The sequence below is a fragment of the Cyprinus carpio genome, chromosome B3 (assembly GCF_018340385.1).
Source record: "Cyprinus carpio isolate SPL01 chromosome B3, ASM1834038v1, whole genome shotgun sequence".
Classification (NCBI taxonomy): domain Eukaryota; kingdom Metazoa; phylum Chordata; class Actinopteri; order Cypriniformes; family Cyprinidae; genus Cyprinus; species Cyprinus carpio.
This window is the reverse complement of record NC_056599.1, coordinates 35453315-35466721: the sequence shown is the minus strand read 5'-3', so window position 1 is coordinate 35466721 and position 13407 is coordinate 35453315. Positions and strand designations below refer to the sequence as shown.

At 41.2% G+C, this 13407-nt stretch overlaps 1 protein-coding gene across 1 annotated transcript in view; it reads left to right on the top strand.

The window, feature by feature from the left end:
- LOC109083723 (NLR family CARD domain-containing protein 3-like) overlaps nt 1-12654 on the top strand; it is a 356997-nt gene extending 344343 nt beyond the window's left edge. The window contains exon 4 of the mRNA XM_042721301.1: nt 12461-12654. Coding sequence (XP_042577235.1) covers nt 12461-12581 — 121 coding nt within the window. The 3' untranslated portion in view covers nt 12582-12654. The remainder of the gene's footprint in view (nt 1-12460) is intronic.
- The last annotated feature ends 753 nt before the right edge of the window (nt 12655-13407 follow it).

Sequence of the window (13407 nt, the reverse complement as noted above, 5' to 3'; positions counted from 1 at the left end):
TGAATTGCATTATGTGTGTGGTCATGAGAAAGGTATTGGCATATACAGTCATTCATGAAAAATTCAGCGATATCATTTGACATTGATTGCAAAATGATTGCAAAGATACTATTTTAACACTGAACTGAGGCTGGAGTGATGACATCACTGAACTTTAATGATGCAACACGCCTTTAACTGTAATTTTGCAGTATTGACTCACTGTTATTTTAATTAATGTTGTATCAGGTGCTTTTGGGGGGGGGGGAACCAAACCCCCCCCCCCAATAAAATACTGTTTTGTTTCTATAAGCGATATATAAAAAAGGTGACTTGAACGGCTATAGGAGCTAGAGAGATGGTAGGCACCCCTGTTATGATGTGTACAAGCCTGTGGAAGTCCTAGGCTATGGTAAATACTAAACACCGTGGACGGCTTCACCTTTAAGACCTTAAAATAGAAACGATGATGGTACAGAACGGGGTGGAAACACGTTTGCAATTTTATATTAATATGGTTTAAACAAGGTCTATGATTGGTCTGAATGTTTGGTATGGGACTTCTGCTCTAATGAAGCTGTGGATGCAAGAAACAATGAAATATTATGATAAAATCTATGATGACAAAATTCTTAAGTTAAGTCAATAATTTTACACAGCAAGACGAATACAACACAGTGTACTTCTCTGCCTGGAAACACAATGTGGTAAACTTTGAATGGGTACTGTCAATCATTTAATGTTAACTCAATGTTGAGAAATTAGCGAGAAACCACCTTGTGACTGTTTTCTTTCATTCTCTATTCTGAGGACACTCGTGCAGAAATGGGTTGCGCAGTAGCCTCTTTGCAGAAATAGGCTACACAAAAAAAGAGACTCAAAAGTCGTAAAATTTACCAGTTCCCAAATAGGGCATCTAGAGATTGTTGTATTTGAATAAACACAAAAAGAACTAAATGAATAAAGTAACAAAGACAGACATATTAGACAACAGATAGTTTAAAGGTTGTGCTAGACATTGGACTAATTTCACAAGAAAAGTATAGTGTAAATGACAGTCTGTACTCAGTGTAAAATCTTATATAGGACCTATAATAATGTAATCCTCATGATTGGAAGCCACATCAGATAACTAAAGGGAGGCGGTTTCAAACACTGTGAGGCGAATGAGTCTGAGTAAAAACATATTCCTCATTGATAAATTTTCTCGTTTGTTGGAAAACAGGTTTGAGAACATTCTTGTTAAATTAGAAAAATAATAATTGGGCGTCATGGTTTTATTATATGCCAGTTAAAGGTTGACAACCTGAGCTTGCCAAAGAGGATTTGTGCTAGAATATGCGAAACCCCGATCAATGTTACTATGATCCTCTTGAACACAGCAAACAAATACTGTAATTAGAACTTTTATTATTTAAAAAATTGACAAAACCCCGAGCCAATGTTCAAACGCCGGCCTCAATTTAGGTTAAATCTTGACAGCGCTTGTATGCTGAGATTAACCTCATAACAATTGCCAAAAAAAAAACAACATACAGTAAGTGCTTGACTACGTAAAACCAAAGCACGTTGTCTTCAAAAAACACGTGTGAATAGCCTTGCAAGAGAAAAAATAAATCTCCACCCAAACATCCACAAGTGCATAAAACAATATAACTACTGATCATTGTGTAGCTGAATGTAGTGAATGGAAGACAGAATGCTAAAAGAGAATGGCAACTATGTTTTAGATAGCAGGGCAAGGAAAGTTTTTGCTAAAAGTTTACGTTAGCATTCAGACAAAAATGGAATCCTGGAGATGGAGAGCGGACACAAACAAACGTGAGGATAGCGGGATGCTTTCGAGATTTGAATCGAAAGATATGGCTCTACATTTGCCTAAAGAACTTGACATGTAAAACTGTGATTGATGATGCCACGTGAGAGTTGAAGGGACAGCTCAATGGAAATTCAGAATAATGGCTGGACATGAGGGCTGGGCGGAGTACTCAGAAATCGAATCGAAATCCCAATTTGAGACGTGGCGATTTTTGCTAATCGTACAAGCCAGGGGATGTGGACGTGATTACTCTTATTGTTACGTCTTTATAGGCTTTGCGTGGCAGCCTTACTCTACCAAACAGAGTGAAAGTGAGGCGCACATCCGTTCTCCCACATCAGCACAAGCTCTAGCCCAACTGCCGTAAACGCTCCCCCCCCCACCTAAAAGAAAAAAAAAACAAACCCGTAAGTGGTGAGTCGATAGAGCGTGGGATTATGGCGTCTACAGCGGTCAGATCAATAGTTAGGCAAAATTAAAACTAAAGAAAAAGCCAAAAGCGTTATGTAAGCTTCAAAACGGAAGACAACGCACACAAAAGGTGATTGCCCAACGAGTTCTGCGTCACAATGCATATCCGGCGCATCCCTTACTTGAACTGTTTGCTATTACCAATTAAGGAGATCCCGTCAACTCACATGCCTAATAAAAGCTTGTGTGGATACTGTCCGCATATGGCGAATTTGTCACCACCTGTGGCCTATGCGTGAACACGTCAAACAAAATATCGCTCATGTAGAGAGTGCTGCACGCGAGGCTCATCTAGGCAGACGACTGTGTGCCTCCCCATTTTTTGAATCACGCACGTAATGCGGCTATCGAGACGATCACCACTTGCCGACCACTCACGCAGCCTCCTCTCTGTTTTTGTACCCATCGCCTCTGTCATCTAAAATCACCATCTCCCCACTCCCGGTCTCCCTTTACCTTCCGCCACCCGCAACTCTCCACTAGCGCATATCGGCAATATGGACGATACTGCTGGACGCAGCGAAAATACTATATTAATACTAATAACACCAAACACCTATATAAGAACGCCTCAACAAAAAACAATTTGAACATATGAAATGGAGTCAAGGTGTACTAATGGGAAACCTTGTATTGGTTTTTTAATGTTATAACTATAATGGTGGCTTATTTGATGGATTCTATATTGGTGGGACTGCACATCTGGCAATTGGCAACCAAGTAGAACACCATTGATTCCTATAAGGAGACAACTGCCCCAAAAACAAAACGAGAATTTTGTCAAGGTGTAATGGAAACGTGTAATAATTTCTATTTTGTTTTCAGAGGGTCGGTTAATTGATACCTCATACACTGTGCCTGCACATTTATTGACAATATTTGAGCTGAAGCTTTGAACCTTGCGCCACATTTAAAAACTATCAAATCACTAATCGCAATATCTATCAAAAATAACTTCGTAATTAGAGTATTCTTCCCCACTATCGCAACAGTCCTATGCCTTGAAATGAAACTTAAAACGGCGGTACTAGTGTTTCCACGTTTTCCGTTAATAAAATTATTAACACGTGTTGGACTCATAGTAGCTGAGGTGACGATAAAACCACACAATGTTTTCGGTGTGATTAGTTGTAATGCATAATACTTAAGTAAAATAGATGTGACTTGTTGAAACGGAGAGGTCTTTTATGCAATCAGTCACAGAACGGTGGAGTTTATAAAAAATGTCAGCAATTTTATAAACACAAAACATTGGTGCGAACAGCTTTCAAGGGGGGACCCAGTTTACTGGACCCTCGAGTCGGAATAGTCCAAATGAGCACTGCCAAAAATGAACGACCGTGAGTTCAGTGCTTATACTCCAGGTGTCAAAAGCACGGATTGGCCCCAGATCCCTGTAATATGGAGGAATGATGTGGCATTAGTTTTTTCTAGCAAGACAATTATGCTGAAGCTTATTTCTCTGTTTCCACATACAGGCCTGAAGGCAGTTTCTTACTCTAGGAACGAAAGGTATAACGTGTAGTGAGGAGACGATAAACAAGCAGGCTTCTGTGCACACTCCAGCCATCTTCCAGGATTCAGCAGTGTGTCTATGGAAGATGCAAACAGATCCATGGGTATGCCACACTGATCTCAGTGGCATTCTTACCCTCAGAGAGTTAGCATGTCACAGGATTTCAGGCTACTGTGAGCCCATGAAGAGCAACCGATCCCATGGGTATGCCCCACGAGCTCAGTGGTTTGACCCTCAGAGAGTAGCATGTCCAGGAATTTCAGCTATGTGACCCAGAAGAGAACAGATCCATGGGGATTGCCCCTGATCTCGGGTTTTGACCTAGAGAGTAGCATGTCCAGGATTCAGCTATGGTGGACTGGAAAAGCCAACAGATCCATGGGTTGCCCCCTTGATCTCAGTGGTTTGACCCTCAGAGAGTAGCATGTCCAGGATTCAGATATGTTGACTATGAAGAGCAAAGATCCATACCATGGGTAGACCCCCTGATCTCGTGGTTTTGACCCTCAGAGTGTAGCATACTCCAGGATTAGACTGTGTTCAGTGAAAGAGAAACAGGATCCATGGGTATTGCCCCTGATTTCTCAGTGGTTTGCCCATCAGAGAGCAGAATCTCCAGGATCTCAGCTGTATGTCGTGAAAGAAAAGATCCATGGGTATTGCCACCTGATCTCAGTGGTTTTGACACGTCAGAGAGGCAGCATCTCCAGGATTCAGCTGTATGTCAGTGAAGAGGAGAAAACAGATCCATGGGTAGCCCCATGATCTCAGTGGTTTTTGACCCTCAGAGCAGCAGCATCTCCAGGATTTCAGCTGTATGTCAGTGAAGAGCAAACAAGTATCCAGGGTATGCCCCCCTGATCTCAGTGGTTTTGACCCTCAGAGGAGCCAGCATATCCAGGATTCAGCTGTGTGTGTCTATGAAGAGCGACATATCATGGGTATGCCCATAATCAGTGACATTGACAATCAGAGACGCAGGCATTCTCCAGTATTGAGTTTGTGTGTCTATGAAGAGGCGACATATCCATGGGGGATATGCCCCCTGATCTCAGTGGTTTTGACCCTCAGAGAGCAGCATCTCCAGGATGCAGCTGTGTGTCTATAAAGAGCAACAGATCCATGGGTATGACCCTGATCTCAGTGGTTTTTGACACTCAGAGCGCAGCATCTCCAGGATTCAGCTGTGTGTCTATGAAGAGCAATCAGATCATGTGATGACCCCTAATTCAGGGACGGTGACGCTAGAGAGCAGCAGTCTCCAGGATTTTTTTGTTTAGCTGTGTGTCTATGAAGAAGCAACAGATTCATGGGTTCTGCCCCCTAATCTCAGTTGAGTTGACAATCAGAGAGCAGGTCATCTCCAGTATCAGCTGTGTTTCTATGGAGAGTAACAACTTCATTTTTATCCCCCCTTATTCTCAGAGATGGTGATGCTCAGAGAGCAGCAATCTCCAGGATTTTCAGCTGTGTGGGCTATGAAGAGCAACAGATCCATGGGTATGTCCCCTAATCTCAGTGACATTGACACTCAGAGAAGCAGGCCTCTCCAGTATCAGCTGTGTGTCTGTGAAGAGCAACGATCCATGGGGAGACCCCTAATCTCAGGGATGTTGACGCTCAGAGAGAGCAGTCATCTCCAGGATTCAGCTGTGTGTTCTATGAAGAGCAACAGATCCATGGGTATGCCCCCTAATCTCAGTGACATTGACACTCAGAGAGCAGCATCTCCAGGATTCAGCTGTGTGTCTATGAAGAGCAACAGATCCGTGGGTAGGCCCCTAATCTCAGGGACGTTGACCGCTCAGAGAGCAGCATCTCCAGGATTCAGCTGTGTGTCTATGAAGCGCAACAGATCCATGGGTATGACCCCCTAATTCAGTGACATTGACTCAAGAGAGGCAGCATCTTCCAGTATTCAGCTGTGGTCTATGGAAGAGCAACCGATCCATGGGTATGCCCCGATATCTCAGTGACCGTGACACTCAGAGGGCAGATATACACAAGATCTATCTTTGACCCTGTGTGAGTATCATGATACTGGATGTGAATTTTTTTTTTTTAACTGCACTCACTGAATTAGGCATGTCCACCAATGTGTGAAATTTGACTAAATTCTTATTGTATGATCTATCTATTTGTCTGATATATAACTTTAAAGAAGAGACCTTGTTATATTTACATAACAAAGCACAAAAGCTTATTTTGATTATTGGAATGGGAAAGCAAACAAAAAAATACACTGTTTAGTGAAATTGACAGTAATATTTACTAGTTTGTAACCACTATTACCTTTTATCTGGGGCCGAATCTTTGGATGGTGATCCACAACAGGTGCTGCGAACATTTTTAGATGCTGTACGCATTAGTTGTACCTTTTCATCTTGCCTGATTTGCATTACTTGGAACCGTCCTCAACACTCCTGAATCAAATTTTAGATAGCCAAAATGATAGACAAATAGAAAGCTAGAAAAAAATTCTCGTTTGTAAAAAAAAAATCATACTACTTCTCTTCATTTTTCTTTCAGTACAAGCAGCAGGAAAGAAAAAGAGAGCAACTGCTCCACTGCAGCCCCCTGATCTCAGTGATGATCAGATCCTTTTGATTCTGTGTAAGTATATCGTCATGTAGAGTAGAGACTTTCAACATAAGAGCAAATACGGTACACAGAAATAACAAGAGAGAAATTTACATTTTTAGTTATTATGCAATAAAATTAAAAAATTTTTCTGTTTGTTTTTGTGTCTCTCTGAGATCAAGATATGACGTCCTGTCAGTACGTCACATCTTCCTTACTATGCCGATGAACCACATCAATCATTATGATACAGAGCCATCCCTGCAGCGCTGATTCTCTAGGTGCTCAACCAGTGCCTGATGATCGATCGCAGAGAGTCCAACAGACCAGCACAAAAACTATCATGAAGGACACAGTATGAGGAGTTTATGTGAGGGGAGTGTCAAAAACTACAAGAGAGAATCAAACCCCTTCTGAACAGGATTACCACATGAGCTTTACCACCTAGAGAGGGAGAGGAGTGAAGGCGTTGAATGGATGAGAACATTGCGGTGCTACAGATGGAGGAAAAGTTTTTTAAAAAAACAAAGACACTCCAAGACACCCAATTCAACGGCAATGACATCTTTAATCCTTTATCTGATTCCGGATAGGAGGACACCGAAAAAAGAAGAGGAAAGACAAAAATTAAAGACTGTTCTTACCCTATAAGGCATTGTGGAATTGGAAAAAAAAAAACAGTCTCTGTGCAAGAAGTTCATTCTGGGAGGGGCCGAGGGAAAAAGCAATACGATGTAGATTTCATGTTTGGTGCTTTACCTTAGAGAAAATGAACTTGATGAAAGATCATCAGTACAGTCTTCACAGACTTCTGCTGACTTTTTCACCCTGAACTTCAAGATCTGGACTCAAAGATTTATGATGAATGTAACGTTGTGTTCATCTTTGATGGTCTGGATGAAAGCAAATTTCACTGATGTTTTCCAGACAATCCAGAAAGTTTCTGACGTGACCTAAAAATTTCGGTCGAGTGGGTGTGTTGATGTCAAACCTCTTGAGAGGAGATCTGCTTCCTTCTGCTCTCATCTGGATCACCACCAGACCAGCAGCAGCCAATCAGATCCCCTCTAACTTCATCAACCGTGTGACAGAGATTCAAGGGGTTCAATGACCCTCAGAAGGGAGGAATATTTCAGGAAGAGAATCAGTGGCGAAAAGCATCAAGGCCACAGCAGAATCATCTCACACATCAGAAGAACAATAAAGCCTCCACATCATGTGTGCACATTGCCCAAAGTCTTCTGCTGGATCTCAGCCACTGTGCTTTCAGAACATCCACAGAAGCAAGATATCGAGTCTGAAAATCCCTCAAACTCTGAAGCTAAAATGTACATCTACTTCCTGCTCATTCAAACAAATGTAATGGAATCAAGAAGTATGAAGAGAGAGATCAAGAGAAACTCCTGCAGTCCAACAGAGAAGTGATTGTGAGGCTTTGCTGAACTTCAGCTTTCAATCAGCTGATGAAGAAGAACAGTGATGATGTTTATGAAGAAAGGACCTGAGAGAGATCGGTATAAACGTCACTGACGCCTCAGTGTATTCTGGGATTTGCACTGAGATCTTTAGGGAGGAATCTGTGATTAATCACAGGAAGGTTTATAGTTTTGTACATCTGAGCTTTCAGGAGTTTTTTGCAGCACTGTATGCGTTTTTCTGCTATTTACACAAGAACAGTGAGGTTCTGAAAATGTTCCTGACAGGAAAGCCCAGAACTCAGTGTGAGAATGTTCCTCTGAGATGTGTTTCTGAAGGAAGCAATGGAGCCAAAGCCTTGAGCAGTGAAAATGGACACCTGGATCTTTTCCTTCGGTTTCTTCATGGCGTCTCACTGGAGTCAATCAGAGAGACTCTTACAGGATGTACTGATACACACAGAGAACACTTAGAGAGCATCAAGAGAAAATAACCCAAAACCTCAAACGAGGTCAAAAAAACAATGTCAGTCCTGAAAGGTGGATGAATCTGTCACACTGCTTGATTGAGATGAAAGATAATTCTGTTGTTGAAGAAGTGCAGAAACTTTTAAAATCTAAAACAAGAAGCAAAAGTATTTCTCTTGCACAATGTTCAACTTTGGCAAACATGATCCTGATGTCAGAGGAGGTGCTGGATGAGTTGGACTTTAATAAGTACAACATCAAATCAAAAGAGGGCAGAGGGAGACTGGTACCTGCTGTGAGAAACTGCAGAAAAGCTCTGTGAGTGTAAAAATCAAATAATATTTCTATATTAACATAATTTGAAAGAAGTTTCAGTATTTTCTGTGTGTATGTTCACAAGCATTAAACATAATTGCCTGAAGTTAGGCTGTGCCAGTCAGTGTGACACCTGCCCCACTGCAGTGTTATGCAAAAACCACAGTTTGTGCCAAAACACAGTTTACATTACCATACACAGCTATTGTGGCTGCAGTGTTTCACATGACAAGCATGACGCATCGCCATGGAAACAGTATGGCGATACATTCTGAAATAATGGTCACATACAAAACCAAAAAACAAACAGCAACAACAATAAAAAACTCTCACTAGTGCCCAGCTAGAGTTTTTTTAACTCATGTGTGAAAGGGTCAAGTCAAACGTGATTTTTTTGTTTTGATTTGCAGGCTGGTGTTTCAAATTTCTACAAATTAAGAGTATTCCTTGAATTATTCCACTTAAACCTCTGGTTTATTTTCCCAAATCCTTACTGTCTCACCCTGTATTTTCATAAGGGATTATACAGTGGGGTCACGGAAAGTATTCAGACCACCTTAAATTTTTTCAGTCTTTGTTATATTGCAGCCATTTGCTAGAATCATTTAAGTTCATTTTTTTTTCCTCATTAATGTACACACCCATATTGACAGAAAAACACAGAATTGTTGACATTTTTGCAGATTTATTAAAAAAGAAAAACTGAAATATCACATGGTCCTAAGTATTCAGACCCTTTGCTCAGTATTTAGAAGAAGCACCCTTTTGATCAAATACAGCCATGAGTCTTTTTGGGAAAGATGCAACAAGTTTTTCACACCTGGATTTGGGGATCCTCTGCCATTCCTCCTTGCAGATCCTCTCCAGTTCTGTCAGGTTGGATGGTAAACGTTGGTGGACAGCCATTTTCAGGTCTCTCCAGAGATGCTCAAATGGGTTTAAGTTAGGGCTCTGGCTGGGCAATTCATGAACAGTCACGAGGTTGTTGGGGAAGCCACTCCTTCGTTATTTTAGCTGTGTGCTTAGGGTTATTGTCTTGTTGGAAGGTGAACCTACGGCCCAGTCTGAGGTCCTGAGCACTCCTGGAGAAGGTTTTCATCCACGATATCCCTGTACTTGGCGCATTCATCTTTTCGCTCGATTAGAACCAGTCGCGTCCTGTCCCTGCAGCTGAAAAAACACCCCCCACAGCATGATGCTGCCACCACCATGCTTTACTGTTGGGACTGTATTGGACAGGTGATGAGCAGTACCTGGTTTTCTCCACACACCATACTGCTTAGAATTAAGGCCAAAAAGTTCTATCTTGGTCTCATCAGACCAGAGAATCTTATTTCTCTGTTTTTAGCAAACTCCATGGGCGCTTTTAGGTGTCTTGCACTGAGGAGAGCTTCCGTGGGGCCACTCTGCCATAAAGCCCCAACTGGTGGAGGGCTGCAGTGATGGTTGACTTTCTACAACTTTCTCCCATCTCCCAAACTGCATCTCTGGAGCTCAGCCACAGTGATCTTTGGGTTCTTCTTTACCTCTCTCACCAAGGCTCTTCTCCCCCTGAAAGCTCAGTTTTTGGTCGAACGGTCAGGCTCTAGGAAGGGTTCTGGTTTCGTCTTAAACGTCTTCCATTTAAGGAGTTATGGGAGGCCACTGTGCTCTTAGGAACCTTAAATGCAGCAGATTTTTTTTGTAACCTTGGCCAGATCTGTGCCTTGCCACAATTCTGTCTCTGAGCTCTTCAGGCAGTTCCTTTGACCTCGTGATTCTCATTTGCTCTGACATGCACTGTGAGCTGTAAGGTCTTATATAGACAGGTGTGTGGCTTTCCTAATTAAGTCCAATCAGTATAATCAAACACAGCTGGACTCAAAATGAAGGTGTAGAACCATCTCAAGGATGATCAGAAGAAATGGACAGCACCTGAGTTAAATATATGAGTGTTACAGCAAAGGGTCTGAATACTTAGGACCATGTGATATTTCAGTTTTCTTTTTTTAATAAATGTGCAAAAATGTCAACAATTCTGTGTTTTTCTGTCAATATAGGGGTGCTGTGTGTACATTGAGGAAAAAATGAACTTAAATGATTTTAGCAAATGGCTGCAATATAACAAAGAGTGAAAAATTTAAGGGGGTCTGAATACTTTCCGTACCCACTGTAAAATGTTTATTTTCATGAGTTCCCTTATTTTAGTTCAATTGTGGCCATGCTGTAATAATTCAATGCTAACCCATTTTGAGAGGCAAGGGAGGGTAGGAGAACTCCTCTTCTCTTCCTTTCATAAGCTATGACTTGAGGGCAGAGCTGTCTGGAACTGCCAGAAGCTGCAGTGATGTCAGTGACATGAGGGGTAAAAACTGGGATAAACGGGGAAATGCTTGAGCTTATGCTTCACTTTATAGAGATCAATGCATTGACCAGTGCAGACACCAGTCATGGGGGAGTACAGTAACCTTAAACATTGAAAGTGTATTAGGGTATTACGACATTACTATTCGGACATGGCAATAATTTTTTTTTTTAACAACCTGATGGAGGATGTTCTCAGTCAGTCAGTCAGTATCTCTCTCTCCTCTCTCTCTCTCTCTCCTCATCTCTCTCTCTCTCTCTCTCTCTCTCTCTCTCTCTCTCTCTCTCTCTCTCTCTCTCTCTCTCTCTCAGTAGTCTCCCTCTCTCTTGCTCTTTAGGCTTGTTTAGGCTACGTCTACATTAATCCGGATACATTTGAAAACGGCGTTTTCATTTTAAAACGCTCTCCGTCCACACTAGCGTTTTCAAGCGTTTTCCAAAAGTGTCTCATCCACACAGAAACATCAGAAAAAGTTAAATTCGCTTTCTGCGCATGCGTAAAGCCTCAAAAAGCTCACTGCAGATTATACACATGGAACAGACATGAAACATTTTCATGCAGTTTTTCTGACTGGAAATTTTATATATTTTATTTAACTGAAAAGAACTCACCATTCACGTGGTCTCACACACTCACCGATTCTATAACCAACTCTCGCGATCGCGAGTTAATTTGCTTTCATCTTTGCAGGACTGTGATATGAAGAGTGTACAAAGTAACACATCTATAGCAATGGTGTGAAAGTGCATGGCACATAACATGCACAATACCAGTATAAACATGTATATATCTATTGGTATAATATCGTCCACATGACTAAACTTGCATCATCGTTTTCAAAAGCCTCCACACTACAATGCGAAAATGGCGTTTTCCAAATTATCCTCTTTGGAGAGCATTTTTCTAAAAACTCAGTTTTCCTTGATAAAACGCCGTCTTCATCAGTGTTGGAATGGAAGGCCAAAAAGGAGAGAAAAAGATGCGTTTTCAAATGAAAATGTATTAGTGTGGACATGGCCTTAGTGTCGTTGATTGTCGTAATCATCTTCAATAAATAATCTTCAATTTTTGTTGTTATTATTTTATATATATAAAAAATATTTTTGTGTGGGGGTTTTGGGGGGTTTTTTGTGGAGAGATATGTGACAAATGTGAAAACTGGCTGTCTGTGACGTTCCGTCACACTTTATTTGTCAGCAATGGCCGACTTGGAAATCTCCAAACAATTCCCAAAGAATAAAAATCAAGTCCTGCCCCCCATTTTAGATGCTGTTTCACTGGGATAGACATCACAGTAGAGAAGAAAAGACAATCACCACTTCTGTTTCATGCCTACTTTAAAAATATTTGTGATTAATGTCTGCTTTTAAGACTTTCCACAATAAAGTTCAGTATAAATGAGAAGAAACAAAGCACATAATGCTAATAAAATATAACTGTTGAATGGGTCACATCTTTATTTCTGATGTGAGAGACCAGAAAGTGAATGGTCAACCACCAGCATCAGCACACCAGCATGCCTTTTAACCACATTTCTATCTACAATTTTTCAGATTAACATCCTGTTATCTCACTGATCAGCACTGTGAAATTGTGGCTTCAGCTCTACAATCATCAAACTCCCCCATGAGAGAGCTGGACCTGAGTAAAATCCCCTGCAGCATTCAGGAGTGAAGCTGCTTTGTGCTGGACTGAAGAGTTCAAACTGTCAACTCAACATACTCAGGTTTGACTTTTACATTATGTTAACCCTCTGAGTCTGTGTCTACTTTTATTTGTATACACTCACAAGAATAACAAAACATTGTGCTTTAGTAAAATAAAGAAAACAATCAGGGTGTGATTTCTGGTGTCTTGGTCTCCATAAACTTCTATATTTAAATGAACCAATTCTAATAAAGAACAATTATTCACACTCTCCTGTGTATGTGGCTGCTTAGCCAGAGATCAATCAAAGTGCAGATTCAGGGTGTGATTTCTGAGTACATTTTTTGTCCCCATGGTTTAAGCTGCATTTCTTGGATTTTTTGCTCATTGTCGAAATCAGATACCACAGATGAAGTAGCACTGTAAGATTTACATTTGTTTGAATGCCATTATTAAAGGAAGCGACTATGGTGAATACGTGTGGTACCTGTTTAAATCATGCTTAACTCATGCTTCCAACCAGAAATATTCCCCCAAAAGTATCTAGAAGAACAAATTCCTTGAGCACTATAACTTTTCCCGCTCAGTCCTGTCATCATCAAGCCATCCTACGTATTTCGGAGTAGAGTATCTGTTTTCTATCACGCTAGCCTCAGACCTCAGCCACTGACCGTTGGCTAAACGTCTGATGCAGTATGCCACAAAAGTGGAAACCACGTTCAGGCCGTGTCGAGACTCTCATCGGATTGGTTGAATTCTACAGGATTTCGCGAGACGTGGGTTCGGTTCGTTCAACTTTCCACCGGGAACAAGTACCGTGGCGCCAAACCCCCTCACAAAAGAAGAAAACCTT